Below are 24,496 nucleotides of genomic sequence, written 5' to 3'. Positions count from 1 at the left end.
CCCACCCTTGGTCCTGGGCATGTCACTTCAGTGTATACTCTCTGAAGTGACATGCCCAGGACCAAATGTATCCACTACTTCAGGCAAAAACAAATGTTTTCCTCTCAGATGATTCCATGTGAATCATATGTGAGAGCAAAACTGAGGCTAGGGGAAGAGACTCTTGCAGCCCAAAGACAGTACACAGGGACACAGTGTACCTCTTCTAGAAATTACCATCATAAAAGGCAGAGCAGTAATACAGGGCAGACTTGACGGGCATTATAGCTTGCCTAAGGGGCCGTACTCAGACAGGAGGTGACTGTGCTGACCTTAAAATCCAGGCCTCCCTGAGCAGTTCAGTTCAGTTCAGTCGCTCAGTCATGTCCGACTCTTTGTGACCCCATGGACTACAGCACGCCAGGCCTCCCTATCTATCACCAACTCCCGGAGTTTACCCAAACTCATGTCCATTAATTTGATGATGCTATCCAATCATCTCATCCTCTGTCGTTCCCTTCTCTTCCTGCCATCAATCTTTTCCAATGAGTCAGTTCTTCACATCAGGTGGCCAAAGTATTGAAGTTTCAGCTTCAACATCAGTCCTTCCAATGAACACTCAGGACTGATTTCCTTTAGGATGGACTGGTCAGATCTCCTTGCAGTCTAAGGGACTCTCAAAAATCTTCTCCAACACCACAGCTCAAAAGCATCAATTCTTCTGCATTCAGCTTTCTTTATAGTCCAACTCTCACATCCATACATGACTACTGGAAAAACCATAGCCTTGACTAGACAGACCTTTGTTGACAAAGTAATGTCTCTGCTTTTGAATATGCTGTCTAGGTTGGTCATAAATTTTCTTCCAAGGAGTAAGTGTCTTTTAATTTCATGGCTGCAATCACCATCTGCAGTGATTTTGGAGCTCTCAAAAATAAAGTCCGCCACTGATTTCATTGTTTGCCATGAAGTGATGGGACTGGAGGCCATGATCTTAGTTTTCTGAGTGTTGAGCTTTAAGCCAACTTTTTCACTTTCCTCTTTCAATTTCATCAAGAGCCTCTTTAGTTCTTCACTTTCTGCCATAAGGATGGTGTCATCTGCATATCTGAAGTTATTGATATTTCTCCCAGAAATCTTGATTCCAGCTTGTGCTTCATCCAGCCCAGAATTTCTCGTGATGTACTCTGCATATAAGTTCAATAAGCAGGGTGACAATATAACACCTTGAAGTACTCCTTTCCCTATTTGGAACCAGTCTGTTGTTCCATGTCCAGTTCTAACTGTTGCTTCCTGACCTGCATACAGACTTCTCAAGAGGCAGGTCAGGTGGCCTGGTATTCCCATCTCTTTCAGAATTTTCCACAGTTTATTGTGATCCACACAGTCAAAGGCTTTGGCATAATCAATAAAGCAGAAACAGATGTTTTTCTGGAACTCTCTTGCTTTTTCGATGATACAGCAGATGTTGGCAATTTGATTTCTGGTTCTTCTGCCTTTTCTAAAACCAGCTTGAACATCTGGAAGTTCACGGTTCATGTACTGTTGAAGCCTGGCTTAGAGAATTTTGAGGATTACTTTACTAGTGTGTGAGATGAGTGCAATTGTGTGGTAGTTTGAACATTCTTTGGCATTGCCTTTCTTTGGGATTGGGATAAAACCTGACCTTTTCCAGTCCTGCGGCCACTGCTGAGTTTTCCAAATTTGCTGGCATATTGAGTGCAGCACTTTGACAGCATCATCTTTCAGGAGTTGAAATAGCTCAACTGGAATTCCATCACCTCCACTAGCTTTGTTCATAGTGATGCTTCCTAGGGCCCACTTGACTTCACATTCCAGGATGTCTGGCTCTAGGTGAGTGATCACACCCTCTGGGTGATCATCTGGGTGGTGAAGATCTTTTTTGTACAGTTCTTCTGTGTATGCTTGCTACCTTTTCTTAATATCTTCTGCTTCTGTTAGGTCCATACCATTTCTGTCCTTTTTTGAGCCCATCTTTGCATGAAATGTTCCCTTGGTATCTCTAATTTTCTTGAAGAGATCTCTAGTCTTTCCCATTCTATTGTTTTCCTCTCTTTGCACTGATCATTGAGGAAGGCTTTCTTATCTCTCCTTGCTATTCTTTGGAACTCTGCATTCAAATGGGTATATCTTTCTTTTCCTCCTTTCCTTTTGGCTTCTCTTGTTTTCACAGCTATTTGTAAGGCCTCCTCAGAGAGCCATCTTGCTTTTTGCATTCCTTTTTCTTGGGGATGGTCTTAATCCCTGTCTCCTGTACAGTGTCACGAACCTCCGTCCATAGTTCATCAGGCACTCTATCAGATCTAGTCTCTTAAATCTATTTCCCACTTCCACTGTATAATAGTAAGAGATTTGATTAGGAGAAGACTCTACACATGGACATCACCAGATGGTCAACACTGAAATCAGACTGATTGATTATATTCTTTGCAGCCAAAGATGGAAAAGCATTATACAGTCAGCAAAAGCAAGACCAGGAACTGACTGTGGCTCAGATCATGAACTCCTTATTGCCAAATTCATGCTTAAATTGAAGAAAGTAGGGAAAACCACTAGACCATTCAGGGATGACCTAAATCAAATCCCTCCCTGAGCAGGAGTTTTTATTTTTCCCTTAAGGCTTTGATGTTTTTCAAACAAAACTATAAAAGATCCAGAACCTCCCCTTAAGCTTCTTCACTAAGTAGCGGGTTTTTAGACAAGACAAAGGCCTGTTGGGGTGAGTGTGAGGGCTTGTGGTCCCTTAAGAGTATTGCCCAGAAGCCTCTTTTTCCCCTTCTTAGAGAGTTTTCTTAAACGTTCCTTCCCCACAGCCCTCCGATGTCTTTGCCACCGACCTTTTCTTCCATCCTCCAAAGTATACTCAGACGGTTACCCTCATGTCGTCCTACTCATCTTTCCTGAACCCCAATTTCTTCAAGTAGGTCTCATTTTGCTCACAGCTGTTTCCCCTGCCGGGTAAGGAGCCTGGCAGGCAAGGGGCGGAGGGAGCAGTAACTTCGGTCACACGGTGGCGCCCGCGAGCCTCCCAAAGCCCGAGCGTCACGTCTTCTCACACTTCTCCTCCCGCCCCACCCGCCCCGGGGCGCAGAACGAGCCTCACCCCCGGCCTTCCCCGGCGGGACAGCGGAGAGCGTGCCTCGGCATCCCAGCAGGCAAGCGAGCGGCTGCAGCTGCGTCCGGCCCGCGCGGGAGGTGCGGCCGGCTGCGGACGGCCCTGGCTCCAGGCTCCTCCTCCTGCCGATCCAGCCCTTTCCCACCCAGCCTCCACCCCTCCTCGGCTCGGCGCTGCAAATCCTAGGCTTCCCTGGGAGCGGCGGCGGGAGCAGCGAAGGCGGTCGGAGGAGCTCAGCCGGCCGTCCGCGCGGATCACACGGGCAGCAGCTGCGGCGGCGCTAGCTTAGCCCCGGAGGTGCCGCGGGGCCCGGCGCGCCCCAGCGAGGCTAGGAGAGAAGCAGAGGCTGCAGCTGGCAAGGGGGAAGAAAGTGAGCGTGTGTGCGTGCGGGAGTGTAGGGGGCGACAGGCTCGAACTAGGGCGGCAGAGAGGGCAGGGGAACCAGGGTGCAGCTCCCCAGTGTCTCCCCCAGCGGCACCCGCTTCCCGGCGCCCCTCACCATGGACCTGCGTGGAGTCGGGATGTGCCTTGGCCGCAGCGCGCGGGTGGCTGCCCGGCCCGGGGGTTGCGCGGGCGCGCGCGCGGAGATGGCGAGGTAGGATGGCCGTCCAGCGCGACCCCTGCCGCCCCAACCCAGCGGCCCCTGGGCGGTGCAGCTGACTCGCTGGAGCGCACAGGGGTGTGGGCGGAGGCGGCCCCGCAGCGCCCGCGTCTTCGGGAGTCGCTTTGCCTTTTCCACCCACTCGCACCTGCCACCGCGCGGATACCATGTCGAAAGCGGCTGGAGGCGCATCGGCGGCGGAAAGTTGTCCTCCAACCTCTGCCGGCCCGTCTGCGGCTGCCGCCGTGGAGGACCTGTCCAAAGTGTCGGACGAGGAGCTGCTGCAGTGGAGCAAGGAGGAGCTGATCCGCTGTCTGAGGCGCGCGGAGGCCGAGAAGGTGAGCGCGATGCTGGATCACAGCAACCTCATCCGGGAGGTCAACCGCCGCCTGCAGCTGCACCTCGGCGAGATACGCGGGCTCAAGGTGAGCGCTGCGCTCGGCAGGGCGGGGAGCTGGGCGCCCCGGGGAGGTGGGGCCAGAAGACTTTACCTCTTTCCGTCAACAGGTAGTGCTCCCCTTTCTCCCTCTCTGCACCCCCCGCTCCCCTTCCCCAGCCCTTTGGAAACTTTACCAAACTTCGGAGACATTCGGTTCCCTCCTCTTCCCCATATGGGGCGCGCTAGCGTCGAGCTCGGTGGTCCTTCGTGGCCCCAGGAGCGTGCTCCAAGGATGTCGAAAGGTTGGGAGGTCAACGATGGGCACACGGAATCTTTAATTTCCCAGGAAACCTGGAAAATCGGTGCTTTGAGGAGCCGGGTTACAGCCAGGCAGGAAAAAAACAAAAGCGAGCGAAGGGTTGAGTCCAGAGCGTCTTCGCCCTTGGGGATCAGAAATACGATACCGGTGCTCTGGCGCCACGACTTCTCCATGGGGCATAAGGTGAAGAAACGGACAGTGCTAGGGAGAGGGGCTGACAGGGCGCCTAGGGTGAAGCCCGGCGCCATCCCTGGAGCTGGGCTATGTCTCATCTTGCAGAGAAGCTTATCTCTGCCTTCCCGTTCTGTTTTCTACCAGTTCCGATGCTTTCCTTCTCCTCGAGTTAGGCTGGCATCATCTGGGGTAGCCCGACCGCACCATTTGCCCCCGATTTGATTATAAGTTCATCTAGCCTGGGGTGAAGGGCAGAGGGACTCAGTGCGTGAAGCACAGGGTTTTGAAAAGGTACCTCAAGTGTCAGTCAATGATGCTTTTCCTTTCTTTGCTATTAGGGGAAAGAAAAGAACCAAAGAAAAAGCAGAACAGTAAAGCCGCAACCCCCCACTAAGTTTCTTTTCTCCTGGAAGCCTCTGAGTGTGCCCGCAGCGTGCCAGCCCCAGTGGCTGCCGCAGATGAGTGGTGGGGAACCGCCCTACCCGTGTGTACCACAAACTTCCTTTCCTCACTGCCTGCGCTGGTGCCTCCTGGTATTCCTTCCTCTCATTGTTCTTCTTTTGTTTATAGGAAGCCAGACACAAACGAAATCACTGCCGGAACCTGGGGAGCAAATACCAGCAGGCACATGCTGTTCTTGTCCCCTTTCCACTCCCACCCCACTTCTCAGGCCCTAGACGCTTACCTAATTTCCTCAGAGGTCCAGTTCTAGGATTCTGGGGCAAAGGGGAGTGGGAGGGGCAGAAGGCCAGATGCTCACCTGGGTGTTGGGCCCACTCCAGGTCTCCACCTGCCCTGAGGCCCTGGCCTGAGGCTCCAGCTGACTGTCATATGGTCCCTAGAGTGGGTGCAGTTGGGAGAATCTCACAGTTAGAAAAACCCCAAGGCTTAATCTCTCTTTTGGTTTAATTCATTACTAATGGACTATTTATTAAGTACTAGACTCTTGGGGGATTAAAGGCAGGCCAGGGTAGTGGGGAGATCATCTCAGAGGTGGGTTTGTATCTACAGTAGAATCCTCATTTGGCCAGGAGGGTGAGCTTGGGTAATTAATTTCTCAGAGCTTCATTTTACTCATTAATAAAATGCGAATCATAGTTACCATTGCCTTGGGGGTTGTGACAATAAACTATGATAATGTAGTTCAGTTCAGTTGCTCAGTCATGTCCGACTTTTTGCAACCCCATGAATCGTAGCACACCAGGGCTCCCTGTCCATCACCAACTCCTGGAGTTTACCCAAACTCATCCACTGACTCATGTCCATCGAGTTGGTGATGCCATCCAGCCATCTCATCCTCTGTCGTCCCCTTCTCCTCCTGCCCTCAATCCTTCCCAGCATCGGGGTCTTTTCCAATGAGTCAGCTCTTCACATGAGGTGGCCAAAGTATTGGAGTTTCAGCTTCAACATCAGGCCTTCCAATGATAATGTAGGCAAAGGTTTAATTCTGGACTTGTTTACAAAAATGGTGGTTATTGTCATCAGGTGACGATGCATAAGTGTATGTATAGCCATGCATCTTCTGGACCAGTCCCAGTTTCCTAGGCAAAGCTGGACCCAAGTATAGTTCATGATCCTCCAGTTTCATCTTCTATGGCTTGAACTATAATATGACTTGGAAGAGTTTGTAATTAATTTCCTAGAGATTTTGATAGTAGGGAGCATTGACATAAGTGCTTATAAATACTTGAAAATTCTTTTCGTTTGTGTGGACTGACTGTGTGTGTAAGTCTGTGTGTAAGTCGTGTGGGGAATGGGGGACCTAGTCTTCATTCCAGTAACCTCATTTAGAGGAATACCTATACGGCCAGTTAAGAGCAACTATTACACCCCAAGTGGTCTCCTTTGTGGCTGGAATTCATGACCAGTCCACCAAGTTCAGAAATGACAGGGGCAGGTTACTATCTGACACAGCCTCTGCTCCTCATCCCCATCATCCTGCTGCCCCCGCCCCAAGGCCTTCCCCCTCCCCCTAGCACTGTGGTAAAGCCCTGTCAAGGGGTCAGCCATCTTCCTTCCCTTCCTCATCTTAGCTCAGAGCTTCTGTAGACACCATCATGATCCATAAATGTCATTGACTGAATAAGTAATAGTACGTTTATTTTCATTTAATTGGAAGGAAGGGAATTTATTTTTTGCCCTCTGTTGGTTTGGGACTCTCAGCTGAAGCCTATAAGTTTTGAGTAATTAAGGCCATAACACTTTGCTTTCTTTTTTTTATGTCTCTTTCTGTGAGCTGCCTTTGAAATTGCATTTCAATATTTTGACAGCTACTAGATGGTACTGTGGCTGTGGACATGGGGAGATGGAAGCAGCATTCTCGTCCTTTGAGGGGCCTATGACTCAGTCCAAGCACTGGCTTGGTAGTACAGGGTGGGGCAGTGGAAAGTGAAAGGTTTTGGGCCCTGATGATTTGGGTAGCATGGGCAAATAACTCACCTTTTTGAGCTTTCGTTTTTTTCATCTGCTAAATGGGAATATTATTTCTGCATGAAGTCTGATGAAGATTAAATGATACACAGATGAAACCCAGTGAGGTTAAATAGCTTTCTTAAGGTCACACAGATACAAAATGATCCACGTAAGCTGATTTTTTTTTCTTTTGGCTGGTTGATATTCTCTGGTTGTGATGCGTCCTCCTAAAAGGGGTTCAAGAAAGATTCTGGTTAGGGTGCTGATGTTGAAAGGGATGAATTCCTGAGAACCACGTTCCTGCTCTCTGAACATGTACCAGCACTCACACGGCTCTGGCCTAGAGTTTTGGCAGGGGAGGTTGGGGGCAACTGAATCTCTGGATTTATCTGCAGCACATTAATTTTCCTCCTCGCTCTCCAACACACTAATTCCCCATCCTGCAATGATGGAAAAGTAACAAAAATAATTATTTAACCTTAGTTATAGTACTTGAGAGGTTTCCCTGATGGTGCAGTGGTAAAGAATCTACCTGCCAATGTAGAAGATGCGGGTTCAGTCGCCGAGTTGGGAAGATATCTGGCAACCCACCCCAGTGTTCTTGCCTGGAAAATACCATGGACAGAGGAGCCTGGCGGGCTATAGTTCATGAGGTCACAAGAAAGTCGGACACAACTCAGTGACTGAGCGTGCGCGCACACACGTAGTACTTCAGAGTCCTATATATAAAATTTGGGATGATGTGAATTTCAAATGATTATACATTTCGTCTTTTAAAAAGCCCACTTTAGACAAATGGGTAACATCTAGTGGCCTATTGCAATGTTAAAAAAACACTTACTGTTTTGAAAAAGACAACCCAAATCTTAAAGTGACAGATTTAAAAAACTAGCTCACAAGGTTATTATCAAGCTGGTTGCTTAGCTATTCATTAGAAGGCAAAGGAAATAGCTAAAAATTGGAGAGTACATAATATTTGCAAGAACCCGGGTGGCGCTAGTGGTAAAGAACCCACCTGCCAATGCAGGAGACATAACAGATGCAGGTTTGATCCCTGGGTGGGTAGATCCTCTGGAGGAGGGTATGGCAACCCACTCCAATATTCTTGCCTGGAAAATACCATGGACAGAGGAGCCTGGTGGGCTACAGTCCATGGGGTCGCAGAGTCAGACATGACTGAAGCGACTTAGCACGCATGCAGTGGAAAAAAGCAGTAGTGAATAAATGAAATAAATGACAAAAAAGGCGATACAGATAAAACTGAATGAGGCAATACCTGTCCCTTCAACCCCAACTAGAATTCTGACACTTGAGCAACACAGGTTTGAATGGCTCAGGTCCACTTTTATAGGGATATTTTCACTAGTAAATACTGCATGGCTATGATCTGCCACTGGTTGAATCTGTGATTGCGGATCTGGTGTGTAGAGAGCCGACTGTAAGTTGCATGGCTTTTCAACTTGGCCAGATGTCAGCAGCCCTAGCCCCCAGCTTGTTCAGCGGTCACATGTATATATTTCACTTCATTTGGGAAGCAGCCCATGGTGGCACAAGTCCTATTTACTTCCCAATTCTGGAAAAAACAGGGATAGTTGTAGGATAGTCAAAAGGTAATATTTTCACATGGAGATTCAGATGAAGAAGAACGTGACTTGAACTTTCTGTGAAATACCAGAATTAAGCTAAATGTGGAAGAATTTTTGAAGCTGAGAAAGATTGATTTTGTTTAGCATTATTTTCTCAGACTATCCACAGCTGATTTTTCATAAAGCACCCGTGTCAAGGGATAATTTATTCTCTTATTACTATAGGCTCCAACACAGCAGGAGCTAGCAGAAAACAATAAGAAGCATTTTGTCAGTAGCTAGAGCTGTGTTTTGTTTGGATCACTTGCCTAGGGCTTTAAAGGGTTGGTCGCTCCATCAACACCTATTAAGCATTCACTGTGTGCAGTGCACCAAGTCAGATGAATCAAATATGCAAAGAAAGACATTGAAATGGATTCTTGGCCTCCAGAAGCCATCTACATTAGAAAAGAAAAAAAAAAAAATGATGCCCGATGAGTGCTCTAGGGAGTGTTTCTTATAGGCATTGAGCAGTGAGTAGAAGAAATTCATTCATTGTTTCAGACCTGGTGCTCCTGCATACCTGGTGCTCTTCTAGGGCTGGTGGAGTCTTAGAAGAGCAAGCTCTCCTCTAAGGTGAATTCACAGACAGGACAAGGTAGTTTTTTCTAGTTGGAAAGTTAGACCTAATCAGGGTTCCTAGTTAGCTGGTTCATAATTAGAGGGAGCTAAAGGTAGAAAGGCAGGAGAAAGCCTTTCAGGCCTGGTCCAAGGGTTTCTTCATTTTCCCTGGCAAAGGGGAGGTGATGGAGGCAGGAGAGATGTCACCTGCAGGGAGAGTGTTTGAAGATCACTCTGGCCAGGGAGAGCTTGAATTGGAATGACTGAGGGAAGTTAGGGGCTGGGGCAGGTCAAGGCTGGGTAGGCCTGGGGATGCTTTTGGAGATAGCAGGCCTGAGGTCAGAGGTGGCACTGAGAAGTGGAAGAACTGGAAGGACATTAGACATGAGGAAGCAGAGCCGTTGGTGATGCCAGGAGTCAGAATCAAGTTTAAAACTAAGCTGCACTGATCCTCGTTCTCCTCAGGCCTTGAGAATCACTCCTGCCTTAGGCTTCATGACTGCCAGGCGGTACCAGGCATGGTTGGCAGATGTTTTACGGTTTACTTTCTAGTCAGTATCAAGGAAAGTGTTGGAATCAGTCTGAGTTTGAGAGAATCAGATCCCCTTTCCAAGTGCCTCTAGTTCTGGGTCATCTGACAGTCACAAGACCAGAGGTTTTCAGGCTTGGTGAAGCAGGGGAAATCTTAGGTAGCTGCCCCCTTTTCACCCCCTCCAAAGGATGGTGCTGCAAGAAACAGCTACCCCTTTTACTCTGTGTGAATGGAGACTAAATGGAGATTTCACAATTAATTCTGAATTCCTTGATTTCCACAGTGGAGGTGCTGTGTTTGGGATACACAGAGGTGAAAGGAATAGATGGGTCTCCATTCTCATGACTCTGGCCCTGTGAGGAAGGAGACTTGACCAATAGTCACACTCAACCATATGTGATTAGAAGTTGTAAAAAGCCCAACAGAGGGGACGTTGAAGGGGTCCAGCATAGAAGAGGACTTCCTTTAGATTAGTGGTCCAGGACAGCTTCTATGGGGAAGTATCATAAAGGCTGTGTAGAGGCTGGGGGAAGCATCTGAGTGAAAGGGGGAAGGGCTCGTCCCTTGGGCCTGAGACCATCCAGCATGGGTAGGGCTCAGGGTGTGATGGGGAGGAATGGTCTCACTTTGTCCACTGCCTCTGTGGGTAGCAGCCGCCATCATCTCCCTCTGCCTGGACTTACCTTGTAGCCTCCTAGCTGGTCTTCCAGCTTTCACCTTATCCTGTCTCCCTCACTTCAAGCCACTCCCTCCTTCCATCCCCCAGCAAATTCTTTTCTGCACAGAACACAAGTGATTCTTTATAGAATGAATCACATCATGTCAGTCCTCTAGCCTCAGCTCATAAACAGTCTAGAATTTTCCTGTGGCTGCTGTGGCCCACATTACCTAGCCCTGGCACCCACCCACTTGGACCTCACCTCCCAGACCGCCTTCCTCACTCTCCCCCTCTTGCTCATCCCACTTTAGGTCCACTGGCCTTGCTGCAGCTTGAGCCACACTTGTCTCAGGGCTTTTACACTGGCCTTTCTCTCTTTCAACAAATGTTTGCTCCTTGATTGCACCCAGGTCTTTGCTCAAATGTTTTCCTTCTCTGCAGAGGTGCCTTCTCTTTATAGATAGTATTTTTTCACCTGCTTTAGTCTTTTTCCCAGCACTTGTACTATATGACATTACATTCTATACTTTTTGCTAGTCTTTCCCACCACAATGAAAGCCATAGGAAGGTTGAGGTCCTTCAAGGTCAAGGTCCACAGTTAATGTCCTTGCTGTGTCCACTGATCTCTCCCTAGCACCTGGACTAATACCTTGCACATAATAGATGTTTACTATTACATCTATTTAATAGATGTTTAATATTACATGAATATTTATTCATGAAGGAATCACCATTCATGCTGGAGAAGCAGGCCAGTTAAGAGGACTGGGAGCCTTTTGAGACTTACAGGATTTTGTACTTTATCCTAAGGGTAGTGAGACCCTTTTAAGGGTTTGAAGCATGGGAGTGACAAGGTAAATTTCAGAGGTAGAGTTCAGGAGGAGTGTTTGGCTTGCAAATGGGAGGTGAGGGAGAAAGAGGTACCAGGCACAACTACAGATTCTTATGAAGAGAAACAGGATGGGTGGAGGTGGCATGTGCTGAGAGGTGTGATTTGGAGAGGGGAGTCTGAATATAACACACGAGCTTGAGTTTCCATGAGATGCCTGGGAGACCTGTGGGGATTGGGAGTGGCAATAAGGGGCTGGATGTGCAGGACTGAAGCGCCACCAGAGGGCAATTATGCTGCTCCCTAGAGAGGGATCGGGAGAAGGCAATGGCACCCCACTCCAGTACTCTTGCCTGGAAAATCCCATGGGTGGAGGAGCCTGGTAGGCTGCAGTCCATGGGGTTGCCAAGAGTCGGACATGACTGAGCAACTTCCCTTTCACTTTTCCCTTTCATGCACTAGAGAAGGAAATGGCAACCCACTCCAGTATTCTTGCCTGGAGAATCCCAGGGATGGTGGAGCCTCGTGGGCTGCCTGCCGTCTATGGGGTCGCACAGAGTCGGACACGACTGAAGTGATTTAGCAGCAGCAGAGGGTGATTGGGGCTGCGCATCCCATGTCATGGGCTGAACACCAAGACTGTGTTTCTTGTTTGCGGTGATGAAAAGTCTGTTGCTTCAGAGCTTTTAAGTCTTTCACAGGTCACAAGTAGCCATCTTTCTTCCTTGAAGGTGAGGCAGGGACCCTTGTCTTTTTTTTTTTTTTTTTTTTTCTATTTTACCGATTTCCTGTTAATGAACTGGCTGCTCCCTCAAGACTGACTGGATGACCTTGGACAGATGAAGCTTTTCGAGGTCCAGTTTCCCATTCCGTAAAAGACCCATGATAACCATTATCCCCTGAGGGTTTGGTGAGAAGTAGATGAGATAATGCAAGTAAAGCATGGGGCAGGGAGCATAATCAATACCCATTATTTTTATTTTTATGGATAGATAGGCATCTTTAGCTTCCTCTCATCTTCTCCCCTAACATCACAGAGAATTCACCCATTCCAGACCCCCAGCTCCCAGGAAGTCTGAGCCTGGTGCCCCGGCTCATACATGGTCATACCTCCCTTGAATGGCTGTGTGTCTCTTTTCAGGATATTAACCAGAAACTCCAGGAGGACAACCAAGAACTGAGGGACCTTTGCTGTTTCCTGGATGATGACCGGCAGAAGGGCAAGAGGGTGTCCCGGGAGTGGCAGAGACTGGGCCGGTATACGGCGGGGGTGATGCACAAGGAAGTGGCCTTATACCTGCAGAAGCTGAAGGAGCTGGAGGTGAAGCAGGAGGAGGTGGTGAAGGAGAACATGGAGCTCAAGGAGCTGTGTGTGCTGCTGGATGAGGAGAAGGGCACTGGCTGTGCCGGCAGCCGCTGCTCCATCGACAGCCAGGCCAGCCTGTGCCAGCTCTCCGCCACCACGGCACCCTACGTGCGGGACGTGGGCGATGGCAGCAGCACTTCGAGCACGGGCAGCACCGACAGCCCCGACCACAAGCACCACGCGAGCGGCAGCAGCCCCGAGCACCTGCAGAAACCCAGGGCGGAGGGCAGCCCGGAACACTCCAAACACGGGAGCGCCAGCCCCGAGCATCTGCAGAAAGCTAGGGCCTCCGGGACCCCAGATCACCCCAAAGCTCTCAAAGGCCCCAGCCCCGAGCACCACAAACCCTTGGGCAAGGGCAGTCCGGAACAGCAGAGGCACCCGCATGCAGGGAACAGCCCAGAAACGCTGCCCAAGCACGTGCTGAGCGGGAGCCCCGAACACTTCCAGAAGCACAGGCCCGGGGGCAGCCCCGAGCACACCAGGCACAGCGGAGGGAGCCCCGAGCATCTGCAGAAACACGCCCTCGGTGGGAGCCTGGAGCACCTCCCCAGGGTCAGGGGCACCAGCCCCGAACACCTCAAACATTTCGGGGGGAGCCCTGATCACAAACACGTGGGTGGAGGAGGCGGCGGCAGCGGCAGCAGCAGCAGGGAGGGCACCCTCCGAAGGCAGGCGCAAGAGGATGTGTCAGCCCATCACCGGAATGTCTACAGTGGCATGAACGGTGGGTCAGTATGTGCTGCGGAACTGGGGCAACTCTGTAGACAGTTAAGATGATAGGGTTTGCCAGCACGTGAGAAAGTGCAGGTGCCAGCAGGCCCTGGCCTGGAGGTGGGTGGGGAAGGGCAGCACACATTTGCCCCCAAATTCTGTGTGTTGCTCCCCTTCCATTTGTCCTAGTTTTATGCATTTATCAGGCAGCCTGGAGAATATTGGGGAGGAGGGGGCAGGGGAAGGAGAGAAATAGTAATTCTGTGGGACCCTGAGTAGTCAGGGTGAGATTTTGGTCATTGAAGATGAAAATAGAACCAATCTAAGATTTCTGTATCTTGAACATTTTCCTAGTTGTGTGTAGTTTCCTACAGGGCTCTGCTGAAACAGGTGACCAAAGGTTTTTGAATCCAGTTAACAGCTTATGTGCAGGAAGAAATAAGTATTTATTATGAAAAACAATAACACTAAAAAAGAACTAGGGCATCCTTAAATGGCTTGAAACTGGGTTGCCACGTGCCTGTAAACATGCCTTACTTTACCTTGAGGATGTTTTGCATTGTGTTGGGGACTTGAACAGGAAGGAATTTGTGACTTTTCTTTCCATCTGGAGTGCATCAGATGATTTCCTTGCCAGTTCAGTCAAAACCCACCCAATCCTCTCACCAAAGTCCCTCAAACGTATTCTGAGTAGCATGCTCTTTTACATTGAGAGTCGTCTTTCTGGTTGTTTAAATGTTCCCTTTAAAATGTACAGATGTGTTTGGACATTCCTTTGCTTTCCAAAGCGTAACAGCCACTACATTTGCTGAAGCAGCCCTAAACTGACACCAAACCTTTTGGAAGAGGTTTAATTTTCTGCATCTTGGTTCTGAAACCACTTTGAACTTGAGAGAAAATAGTTTTCTGTTTAAAAAATAAATCCTCACAGTTCTTTTATATTACATGTGGCCGAGTTAGAACTAAAACGACTGGTTTTATGAAGTGGAGTTTTTGCATCCAAAAATTTCAGAATCTGAGGTTTTTCACTTTACTTGAAAGCTGCCAGAGTCTGTGTGCAGTCAGCTCTGAGCAGTGGTCGAGGCCACCAATTTTAGCAGTGACACAAAGGGATAAATTTTCAATATTATACCTGGGGATTTACCTGTTGGATTTCATTTCATCCTAATCTCATAGTGCTGAAAATTGACTCCTGAAGCTTGGCTTCTAATACATCCAATATTTTAAGCACAGATTTGGAACTGGAAAGAGCAGGAAAGGGCGGATGCTGTTGCTTTCTCAGTTGTGTGTGCTGGGAGGTGGAAGCCAGGAGAAGCCAATTCACTGTTGTGTTGAGGCCACCGCCTGGCTGGCGGGGTCTTTTACTTTGCTGATGGCGCCCTCCCTTGCGCTTGCTCTTTCTCAGGGAGGTGGAGGGGCGGCCTGATTGCAGGGCAGCCCCAGCTGTGTAGTTCTCGAAAGAGATGAAAGTCATTTACAAAGATATTTTGGTTGTGTTGCTATCACAGGATGTATGTATCATCAGCCATGAAACTTGACTTTGGGGTAATGGGTTAATGGGAAGATAAAGCTGATAACTTTTCCATTTCTTGATTGTTTTTTAATGAGCATGAAAAGTAAATGTGCACACTATTTTGAGGAAATTTTGTATCTTGAACCGAAATAAAGATTACTTAAGGGCAGGTGGTTCACTTACAAAACAATTCTTCTTGCAAAAGGACTGATTTAAATAAAGAACTTCTCTAATTAATGTACGATTTAACTTACCAGAAGGGATTTTAGGTGTAATATTTAAGCAATTTGTGCTAAGTAAGGTCTGTCTCTAGATTGAGAGGACATTACATCATGGAATCTTATTGCCTGAGTTCAGACAAATTTCATAGGAAAATTTTTTTAATTTTTTTAATTTAGTTAAAAATTTGATGTAACATAGATGTATTCTTTAGAATGAAACCATAGTTTCTTGTTTACTTCAAGTTTTCTCTTTCAAAAGTGACAAATCTTCCGACAGTTGATATTCTCACCGAAGTGTATTTGTAGTCCATTTGCATTGCATTTTTATTTCAATAATTAATTGGAAAATGAAGAGGCACGATGAGATGTTTATGGATCATCAGCCTGGAAACTTGGGCACTGGTAGCTTGTGTTTACCCTGCTGTTACAAATTAATTTTTTATATGGATGGTAAGACATGACTTTTCAAATTTTTAAGTCCCCACACACTTTGGTTGAATTACTGGCTTATAAACAGATAGGAATCAGCAGCGAGGTAAATCCCAAATTGCAAATTTGCTGAGTCATTTACAGAGTCCTTCAGTGTGGAACTGGAGTGATGGGTGTTTTGGATGAGCACTTAAATGTTTTTGCTTGAACACAAAGCAGGTGAAAGTTGTGAGGGGGTCGTCTTGTGTGATTTGGGAGGTGTAGCAGCATTCCCGATTTATGGGTCTACCGGTAAGCCATCCCCAGTTGTGACGATTATATCTCCAGATGGCTGTCAAAGGTTCCTGGGATAGACGGCAAAATTGCCCCTGGTTCAAAATCACTGCTTTCGAGCAGCGTTTTTCAGTTTGGCTGCAGGTTAAAATCACTGGGCTGACTTTGTAAAAACACTGGTGCATGGACCCCACATTCTGATGAACATGGATTTGTTCTGGCACTGTGCTGTGGGCACATTGTGAAAAAGAACCCTTCAGGTGATTCTAATAAGCAGACCAGGTGGAAGCCCCTAGCCAAGGTGCGTGGTTGTTGGATAAGATATGTTGGTGTGAGTGAAGCTCTTAAACACCTAGGCAGCCTGGGAGGAAGGAAGTTCTTTCCTTTGCTGAACTCTAGGACTGAGAGGACTGATCGCAGCAGGTACTGAAAAACTGCACTCCTCACAACCCCAGCCCAAGGCTATCTTTCACCCCTCACAACCCCAGCCCAAGGCTATCTTTGGGGGTGTGGGTTGAAAAGTTGAGTGTTTGGTGGGTGGGATTATTAGGTTAATTTGGGGGAACTCTGACATACGAATCATTTAAGGCTACTTTTTAAAGCCTTCACATGGAGATAAAGAAGTATGGGGGTTTCTAACTTATTTCCAGTGGATGCTTACGGTGCATGTAGATCACGTGGCATCTGCCATCCTAATGGCTTTTTCCCACAAGAGAACCCTGCGTTTCAGATCTCTCAGTTTATAGGTTTTACCTTGAGTTTTAAGATTGCTTCTAATTCTCTGTGGAGGTTACTAATGAGTAGATGAAAGATGCTGATAACACGAAAATGGCCTTGTCTGTTAGGAATGAGATAACCTGTGTGTGGAAGAGCCCAGCAGGGTTTCTGAAGCAAGGTTGACTGTGAGTTCAATAGTGGTACATTACAGCATGAGCGATCGCTCTCATCAATCTTTTATTTTTGCTTAGAAAAAGTCAGACCATCACTTATGAATGAATTTGGACAATAGAAATTGACTGTCTCTTGGGAGAAAAATGTCAGCAGTTACAGTTACTGAAATGCTACAGAACCGATTTTTAACTGAGGTTCTCTGAATTTATTTTCTATTGTGTGAGCTGACATAGAGATGGTTAAAGACCTTGATAATAGTTTTTGATCTTCAAGCTTCAGTATGGTAATTTGGTGGTAGCCTTATATACACTTTGATAGGACATCAATTTTAAAACGTTTTGAAAAATATAATCGATTATACTGTACCTGTTTATTCAAAGCATGTTGCATTTATCATAAGAATAAATTTGATTTAATGACATAGAATGCTTAATATTGCTTAATAATGCTTAAGATATTGCAAAATATCTGAGGGGCAAACTATTATTGAAAAACCTAGATGGCTTACAGAGGTAATTTCTCGTAGAATGTAATGTTTTCAGCTGTACTGGCAATAATAGCACAAAGCTATAAACATTCTTGAAATCTTGGGGACCATTTTAATCTTCTAAGGAGATTATCTATATCATCTATATTCTGTGTGTGTATATATATTTCAATAACTTTAATATTATGTCTGATAATGCCAGCCATTCAGCTGATTGATTCTGTTTAGCAAACATCTTCAAATGCATTGGGGTTCAGTCACATAAGCTGTGAAGCTGAAGAGGAATTACTTTCAGCTGATCATGGCTGTGCTCTTTAGACCAAGTTGAAATCAATTAAACATTTATAGTTTGGGGTTCATTGCAACTTTTCAGAAGATATGTTCAGTAGAAAAATACCCTTGAGTTAGTAATGCTTTTATCTTTTTAACTGAAATGATTCAGAAAAAGCCTAACTTACAACAAAATTAGGTGACTATTCCGTTTCATCTGAGAAGTCCTTTTCACAAGTGTAAAATGAATAAGAGTGATTGCTGTAAGGCTCTACATTTACTCATAGTAATGATAGATTATTCTGGAGACGTCAGTGTGGTGATCACATTAGTTAAGCTCCACTGCTCAAAAGTAAGAATGTGAAGCCAAAGCTTGCAAAAGCTGAAAAAAAAGTTTTGCTTGTGTAGCACCATTGGGCTAGTGTGTGCTGAAGTCTCCTGGAGGAGAGCGTGGGAACCCACTCCAGTATTCTTGCCTGGAGAATCTCATGGACTGAGGAGCCTGTGTGTCTCCAGAGGTGGCCACAGTCCATAGGGTCGAAGAGTCGGGCATGACTGAAGCGGCTTAGCATGTACGCACATGCTGAAGTCTATGGCCCTAGACTCTGAAATTTCTCGTTTTAGCCACTTCTAATATTTAGAAACTCTGAAGCTAGATAGAGCTGTGAGTCCCTACATTAGATGGCTCTTCTTTATTTTTTTTCCAATATCTACTTTTAACAGATTTTCAGTCACTCTAGTACCAGCATGGTGTCAGCAGTATTCCTTGCTGCCCTTGCCTGGCCTGATTTTAACTCATTTCCTCGCTGTTTCTAAATTCTGCTCTCCTCTAATGGTTGTCATACCTTGGGAAAATGGATAACCACACTGATTAGAAAGAACTGTGTTGAAAACAAGAGTAAGTGACCTTGAAGTATCCTTCTGTGAGTAAAGTGCATGGGCTTTAGTGCATGATCCATGTGTCATGCATTTATCAGTTATTTGGGCTGAAAAAAATTAGTTTTTGCTTGTTTTCTGGGTCTTGACTGTGTTTTAGATAATTGAAGTATTTCTGTAATACAGGGGTCCCCCTACCTTTTCTTGCTCTACTGAAGACCTACCTTAGTACCTGTGTTTTCTAACCTAAAGAAATCTAAATAGGATATTCAATTTTATGGAAAAGTGAAAAGCAAAAATAGCTTTCAGGGTTAGTTTGGCAGTGAGCCTCTGGAGATGCAGTGGACAACCCAAGTGGTGAGGGTGGCACCACCAAGCTCTTTCCCCAGGAACCACGCTCAGCATCAGGCCACCATAGCTTTTCACTGTGTCTGTGAGCATCTGTGCTTTATCTCGATTTGCTTTGTGTATCTGTTAGCAAGATGTGTCTGAGGTAATTGCTGCTTCACTTTACACCATTTCAGCTTACAAACAGTTTCATAGGAATGCTCATTTTTTCTGATAGCAGGAGAACCTGTTAGCAACTCAGCAATTTTTGCTCCTTGGGTACTACAGGACAACCAGGTTGCTCTTAATACTACTTTAATGCATAGTATTTATGACAAGCTTTGTGAACATTTGAAGAAAAACACTTATTTTGAACTCGATCCTGGGAAATATTAAAAGTTTCATTTTATGAAATGGGCTGATTCTTCAAGAGTTCTAGGAAATTTGTGATGCAACATCAAGAGTAGACCATGGGACATTTGAGAAATCAGATGTGTGAAATCTCAGCTCTAATTTCTATGTCTCTAATCTGCAAAAGAGTGAGGTTAAAGTTACTGCTGCTCCTGACATAAATTGCCTTCTCTTTTAGAGTGCCATGCGAGAGTTTCCAATAGAAAGTGGCTGCTCTTTCAGAGAGGGGAGATCCTTGAGCAGCAGAGTGGCAGAAGAGGTGTTTAGAGAAGAGAAAAGAGCAGAAGAATAGCAGCTTGTTTCATTGTCTTTATAAAGGCAATACTGGTTTGTCCTCCTTAAGAAAAGACAATGGCTAAGTTATTCACACCATTGAGTTGTTTACAGTTTTCATGTCTCAGAGTTAAAGTATTATAGCGCTAACATACTTGAATCATTATGGAAGGGTGCACAAAGTCTTGGGATTCATCTTGGCCCTGGTTTGAAATTAGGCACACTTTCAATTATATATAGATGAAAGTGTGGGGAGTGAAATTTTTTAGTTTTTTCCTTCTTCAGATCCTTAGTTTTTTTGGCCTCCCATGGGCTTTTCTATGAGACAGGATATGTAAAGGAGAAAGGCTGAGTTTGATGATTGCTCTGAGTTTATGTTTCAATTATTTGCTTTCCTCTCTCTCATGTGCACACTGTATTGAGTGTTCTTATATGCATTTTTCATCAAACATTAAATGCTTTGAATTTGAAAATACTGAATGACTCCTTCCATTTTCAGCTACATAAAGGAAAGTGACTACTTACCTTTAAAAATCTTGCAGACAAGATAATTATATCACCATTTTTGCTTGCTGCCATGGTTGAGGGATAGAATGTGTTGGTTACCTTTTGATGACCAAAATTTTGAAGATGGTGTTTGATTCCCGAGTTGGTTTCTCTAGTCGGACATGTTCATTGCTATGTTAAACTCAGAATTTGTCTTCTAGTCTTGATTATAAAGGAAACTGGAAGGCCCTCTCATCTTTCTTCCAATTATTGAGGGGGGCGTCTTTTGGCTTTCAGGGGTGACCCCGATCTGGCTAATGTGCAGCTGCAGCTTCCTGAATGTCCATAATTGCTACTTGTTTTAGAAATGTTAAGTGTGAATTGCATTTGGGAGCATAGATACATGTGTATGTACATATTTATTTTATTTGGTTAATTGAGAATGTCTATTTCACTGCTAAACAATTAGGACACTATCTGATAATACTTGGAGCTGTTAGTTCAGTTCAGTTGCTCAGTCATGTCTGACTCTTTGCAACCCCATGGACTGTAGCACACTACCAGGCTTCCCTGTCCATCACCAACTCCTGGAGCTTGCTCAAACTCATGTCCATCAAGTCCATTGAGCTCCGACTTGTTGGAACTGTAAAGTCCTCTCCATTTCATGCACTTCTGATTGAGAAAATTGACTTTCAGAGATGTTCAGTGAGTTGTCCAAGGCCAACTGCCAGTTAGTAGAAAACTAGAATCCTGTTGACTCCAGGGCAAAGCATCACTTTTATAAAGATATTTAATGTTCCAGACTTTGAAGGTGCTTGATGTAGGGATAGTGTTAACAAAGATCCTAAATAGAATAGGAAACCAGTCTTCCTGTATTCCTGTTGGAAATTCCAGAAAACCAGCAAATTGCAATGATGAGTGAGACAGGGTGGGTGTCAGGAGACTTGGGCCTAGAGGAGTTACAGAGGAGACCCGGAGATGCGGGAGGGGAGCTGGGATTGCTTGCCCCTGGTTCAGTGAGATGGGGTGAACTGTTCACAGCGGGTGAACAAGTCTTGAAATGCATCCCTAGTAGAAGGAATATTCCTGCTTTTTGCTTGAGAGACCAACGGCCTTCTTGCTCTTCTTCCTCACACATGGACTCAGTCCACCCCAGGACCACATTCCTCCAGATCAATAGTCTTGTGAAGATGGGCTGACGTTAGTCCTGTCGTCACACATCTGATTGTCTTCATAGCCAAAGGGCTTTGTCTGGAGAAATGTCAGCTTCTGGACCACAAGAAACAGAAGGAAAGACCAGGAGCAAGGGGTTGGACCAGATGGCAACACCAACTGCTCTCAAGGAATTGTGTTTTTAATAACTCTGCTTACTGCAAACAAAACTAATTAAGCCTGTATTTCTGATTTATGCTACTGTCGGCAGAAGTAAAGTACACTTTCATTACACTTTTGATGTCATTTAAAAGGTCAGAACATCTGAGTTGCAAATTTCTGTTCCAAGCAGCCTGGTCTGTTGAACTACTCTTGAGGATTCAAATTAACTATGCTTGTTAATTCAGCATCTCTTCAATTTTCCTAAACAGCAAGTGCCAGTTCACCTATTCACCTAACCAATGTAATATAACCCTGAAAGACAAGTCACTTAGTCGTATCTGTAGGTAATGGATTCCAAGCAACTCACAGGAAAGTGACGTAAGAGTCAACTTACAGGAAAGAAGGAGAGAGAGTGAAATTACTGGACAAAGGCTGAGTGAGGGGGGTGTCTTGAGCAATGTCAGAAGATCTCCCTGTTTGGTGGTGCCCCTTGTTGCTAATGGGCAGCAGTCTTATGTGATTGGCAAGGTCAGCTGCTTCATTGTTACAGGATCCAACCAGAATTGACCTTGTTATGGAGCTGTATGGGAGGGCAGGGGGACTGGCTGAATTTAGTCGTTTATTGTATATAAAGGGCACTTTGGAAGACAGTACATTTACGATTATGATCAATTAGAGGTCTAGAAATAAACATTATTAAGGTGGTTTGTCATGAATAGCTTCCTCAGTGTAGTGATTTTCATGAAAAACCGTTAGGAATCAAGGAACAGGCTTGAAAATTGCTTGATTTTATAGTGTCCCTTTAGCTCTGAAACAGAGAGCAACACTTAGTCCTTCTTACTCTTACACTATATGCCATGTGGTTTTCACCCTGAACTACTTTTGACTTTTTCCTTTTGCAATCTCAAAATTGTCCACTTTGGGTTTTATTGGCCTAGCACATAAATCTATCTGTGATGGAAACATTGTTCTTGCTAGAGTCTGACTAGCCATGTATACAGTTCAGTTCAGTCCCACAGTTGTGTCAGACTCTTTGTGAGCCCATGGACTGCAGCACACCAGACCTCCCTGTCCGTCACCAACTCCTGGAGTTTACCCAAACTCATGTCCATTGAGTTCGTGATGCCATCCAACCATCTTATCCTCTGTCATTCCCTTTTCCTCCTGCCTTCAATCTTTACCAGCATTAGGGTCTTTTTAAATGAGTCAGCTCTTCCCATCAGGTGGCCAAAGTATTGGAGTTTCGGCTTCAACATCAGTCCTTCCAGTGAATATTCAGGACTGGATTTCCTTTAGGATGGACTGGTTGGATCTCCTTGCTGTCCAAGGGAATCTCAAGAGTCTTCTCTAACACCACAGTTCAAAACCGTCAATTCTTCGGCGCTCAGCTTTCTTTATAGTCCAACTCTCACATCCATACAGGACTACTGGAAAAACCATAGCTTTGACTAGACAGACCTTTGTTGGCAAAGTAATGTCTCTGCTTTTTACAATGCTGTTTAGGTTGGTCATAACTCTTCTTCCAAGGAGCAAGCGTCTTTTAATTTCATGGCTGTAGTCACCATCTGCAGTGATTTTTGGAGCCCCCCAAAATGAAGTCTATCATTGTCTCTACTGTTTCCCCATCTATTTGCCATGAAGTGATGGGACCAGATGCCATCATCTTAGTTTTCTGAATGTTGAGCTTTAAGTCAACTTTTTCACTCTCGTCTTTCAATTTCATCAAGAGGCTCTTTAGTTCTGCGCTTTCTGCCATGAGTGGTGTCATCTGCATATCTGAAGTTATTGATATTTCTCCCGGAAATCTTGATTCCAGTTTGTGCTTTATCCAGTCCAGCATTTCTCATGATGTACTCTGCATATAAGTTAAATAAGCAGGGTGACAATATACAGCCTTGACGTACACCTTTCCCAATCTGCAACCAGTCTGTTGTTCCATGTCCAGTTCTAACTTGCTTCTTGGCCTGCATACAGATTTCTCAGGAGGCAGCTCAAGTGGTCTGATATTCCCATCTCTTTCAGAATTTTCCACAGTTTGTGGTGATCCACACAGTCAAAGGCTTTGGCATAATAAAGCAGAAACAGCTGTTTTTCTGGAACTCTCTTGCTTTTTTGATGATCCAGCACAGGTTGGCAATTTGATCTCTGGTTCCTCTGCCTTTTCTGAATCCAGCTTGAACATCTTTAAATTCATGGATCATGTACTGTTGAAGCCTGGCTTGGAGAATTTTGAGCATTACTTTACTAGCGTGTGAGATGAGTGCAATTTTGCAGTAGTTTGAGCATTCTTTGGCATTGCCTTTCTTTGGAATTGGAATAAAAACTGACCTTTTACAGTCCTGTGGCCACTGCTGAGTTTTCCAAATTTGCTGACATTGAGTGCAGCACTTTGACAGCATCATCTTTTAGGATTTGAAATAGCTCAACTGGAATTCTGTCACCTCCACTAGCTTTATTCGTAGTGATGCTTCCTAAGGCCCACTTGACTTGACATTTCAGGATGTCTGGCTCTAGGTGAGTGATCACACCATCGTGATTATCTGGGTTGTGAAGATCTCTTTTGTATAGTTCTTGTGTGTATTCTTGCCACCTCTTCTTAATATCTTCTGCTTCTGTTAGGTCCATACCATTTCTGTCCTTTATTGTGCCCATGATTGCATGAAAAGTTCCCTTGGTATCTCTAAGTTTCTTGAAGAGATCTCTACTCTCTTAGCCTTTGCCCTGCTTCATTCTGTACTCCTAGGCCAAATTTGCCTGTTACTCCAGGTATTTCCTGACTTCCTACTTTTGCATTCCAGTCCCCTATAATGAAAAGGACATCTTTTTTGGGTGTTAGTTTTAGAAGGTCTTGTAGGTGTTCATAGAACCTTTCAACTTCAGCTTCTTCAGCATTACTGGTTGGGGCATAGACTTGGATTACTGTGATATTGAATAGTTTGCCTTGGAAATGAACAGAGATCATTCTTTTTTTTTAGATTGTATCCAAGTACTACATTTTGGACTCGTTTGTCGACTACGATGGCTACTCCATTTCTTCTAAGGGACTTTTGCCCACAATAGTAGATATAATGGTCATCTGAGTTAAATTCACCCATTCCAGCCCATTTTAGTTCACTGATTCCTAAAATGTCAATGTTCACTCTTGCCGTCTCCTGTTTGACCACTTCCAGTTTACCATGATTCATGGACCTAACATTCCAGGTTCCTATGCAGTATTGCTCTTTACAGCATCGGACTTTAGTTCCATTACCAGTCACATCCATAACTGGGTGTTGTTTTTTCTTTGGCTCCATGTCTGCATTCTTTCTGGAGTTATTTCTCCACTGATCTTCAGTAGCATATTGGGCACCTACTGACCTGGGGAGTTCATCTTTCAGTGTCCTATCTTTTTGCCTTTTCATACAGTTTATGGGGTTCTCAAGGCAAGAATACTGAAGTGG

At 45.4% G+C, this 24,496-nt stretch overlaps 1 protein-coding gene and 1 long non-coding RNA gene across 8 annotated transcripts in view; one reads left to right on the top strand and one right to left on the bottom strand.

Annotated features, from left to right (window-relative positions):
* The first annotated feature begins 2,067 nt into the window (after positions 1 to 2,067).
* The window catches only part of CCDC85A (coiled-coil domain containing 85A), a 213,341-nt gene continuing 190,912 nt past the window's right edge, over positions 2,068 to 24,496 (top strand). For 6 of the 7 annotated variants that reach the window (XR_014082001.1, XM_081589602.1, XM_081589600.1 and 3 more), the window contains exons 1-2: positions 2,072 to 4,141; positions 12,347 to 13,298. Coding sequence is in view for 6 of the 7 variants with exons in the window: in XM_081589602.1 (XP_081445728.1) it covers positions 3,884 to 4,141; positions 12,347 to 13,298 (1,210 nt within the window). In the remaining variant the exon portion in view is untranslated. Of the gene's footprint in view, positions 4,142 to 12,346; positions 13,299 to 24,496 lie in introns of all 7 variants that reach the window. The other variant, XM_081589601.1, reaches the window with a different exon arrangement.
* Positions 2,150 to 5,052, bottom strand: LOC145545332 (uncharacterized). Its single transcript, XR_014082008.1, has 2 exons — positions 4,560 to 5,052; positions 2,150 to 4,446 (listed from the first exon to the last, which is right to left on the bottom strand). It is a non-coding gene; the product is annotated as an uncharacterized LOC145545332 (long non-coding RNA).

This window comes from Giraffa tippelskirchi, chromosome 4 (genome assembly GCF_054371585.1).
Source record: "Giraffa tippelskirchi isolate mGirTip1 chromosome 4, T2T-mGirTip1v1.2.pri, whole genome shotgun sequence".
NCBI classification, from domain to species: domain Eukaryota; kingdom Metazoa; phylum Chordata; class Mammalia; order Artiodactyla; family Giraffidae; genus Giraffa; species Giraffa tippelskirchi.
The sequence above is the reverse complement of the archived record's forward strand: the minus strand, read 5'-3'. Positions and strand labels throughout refer to the sequence as shown.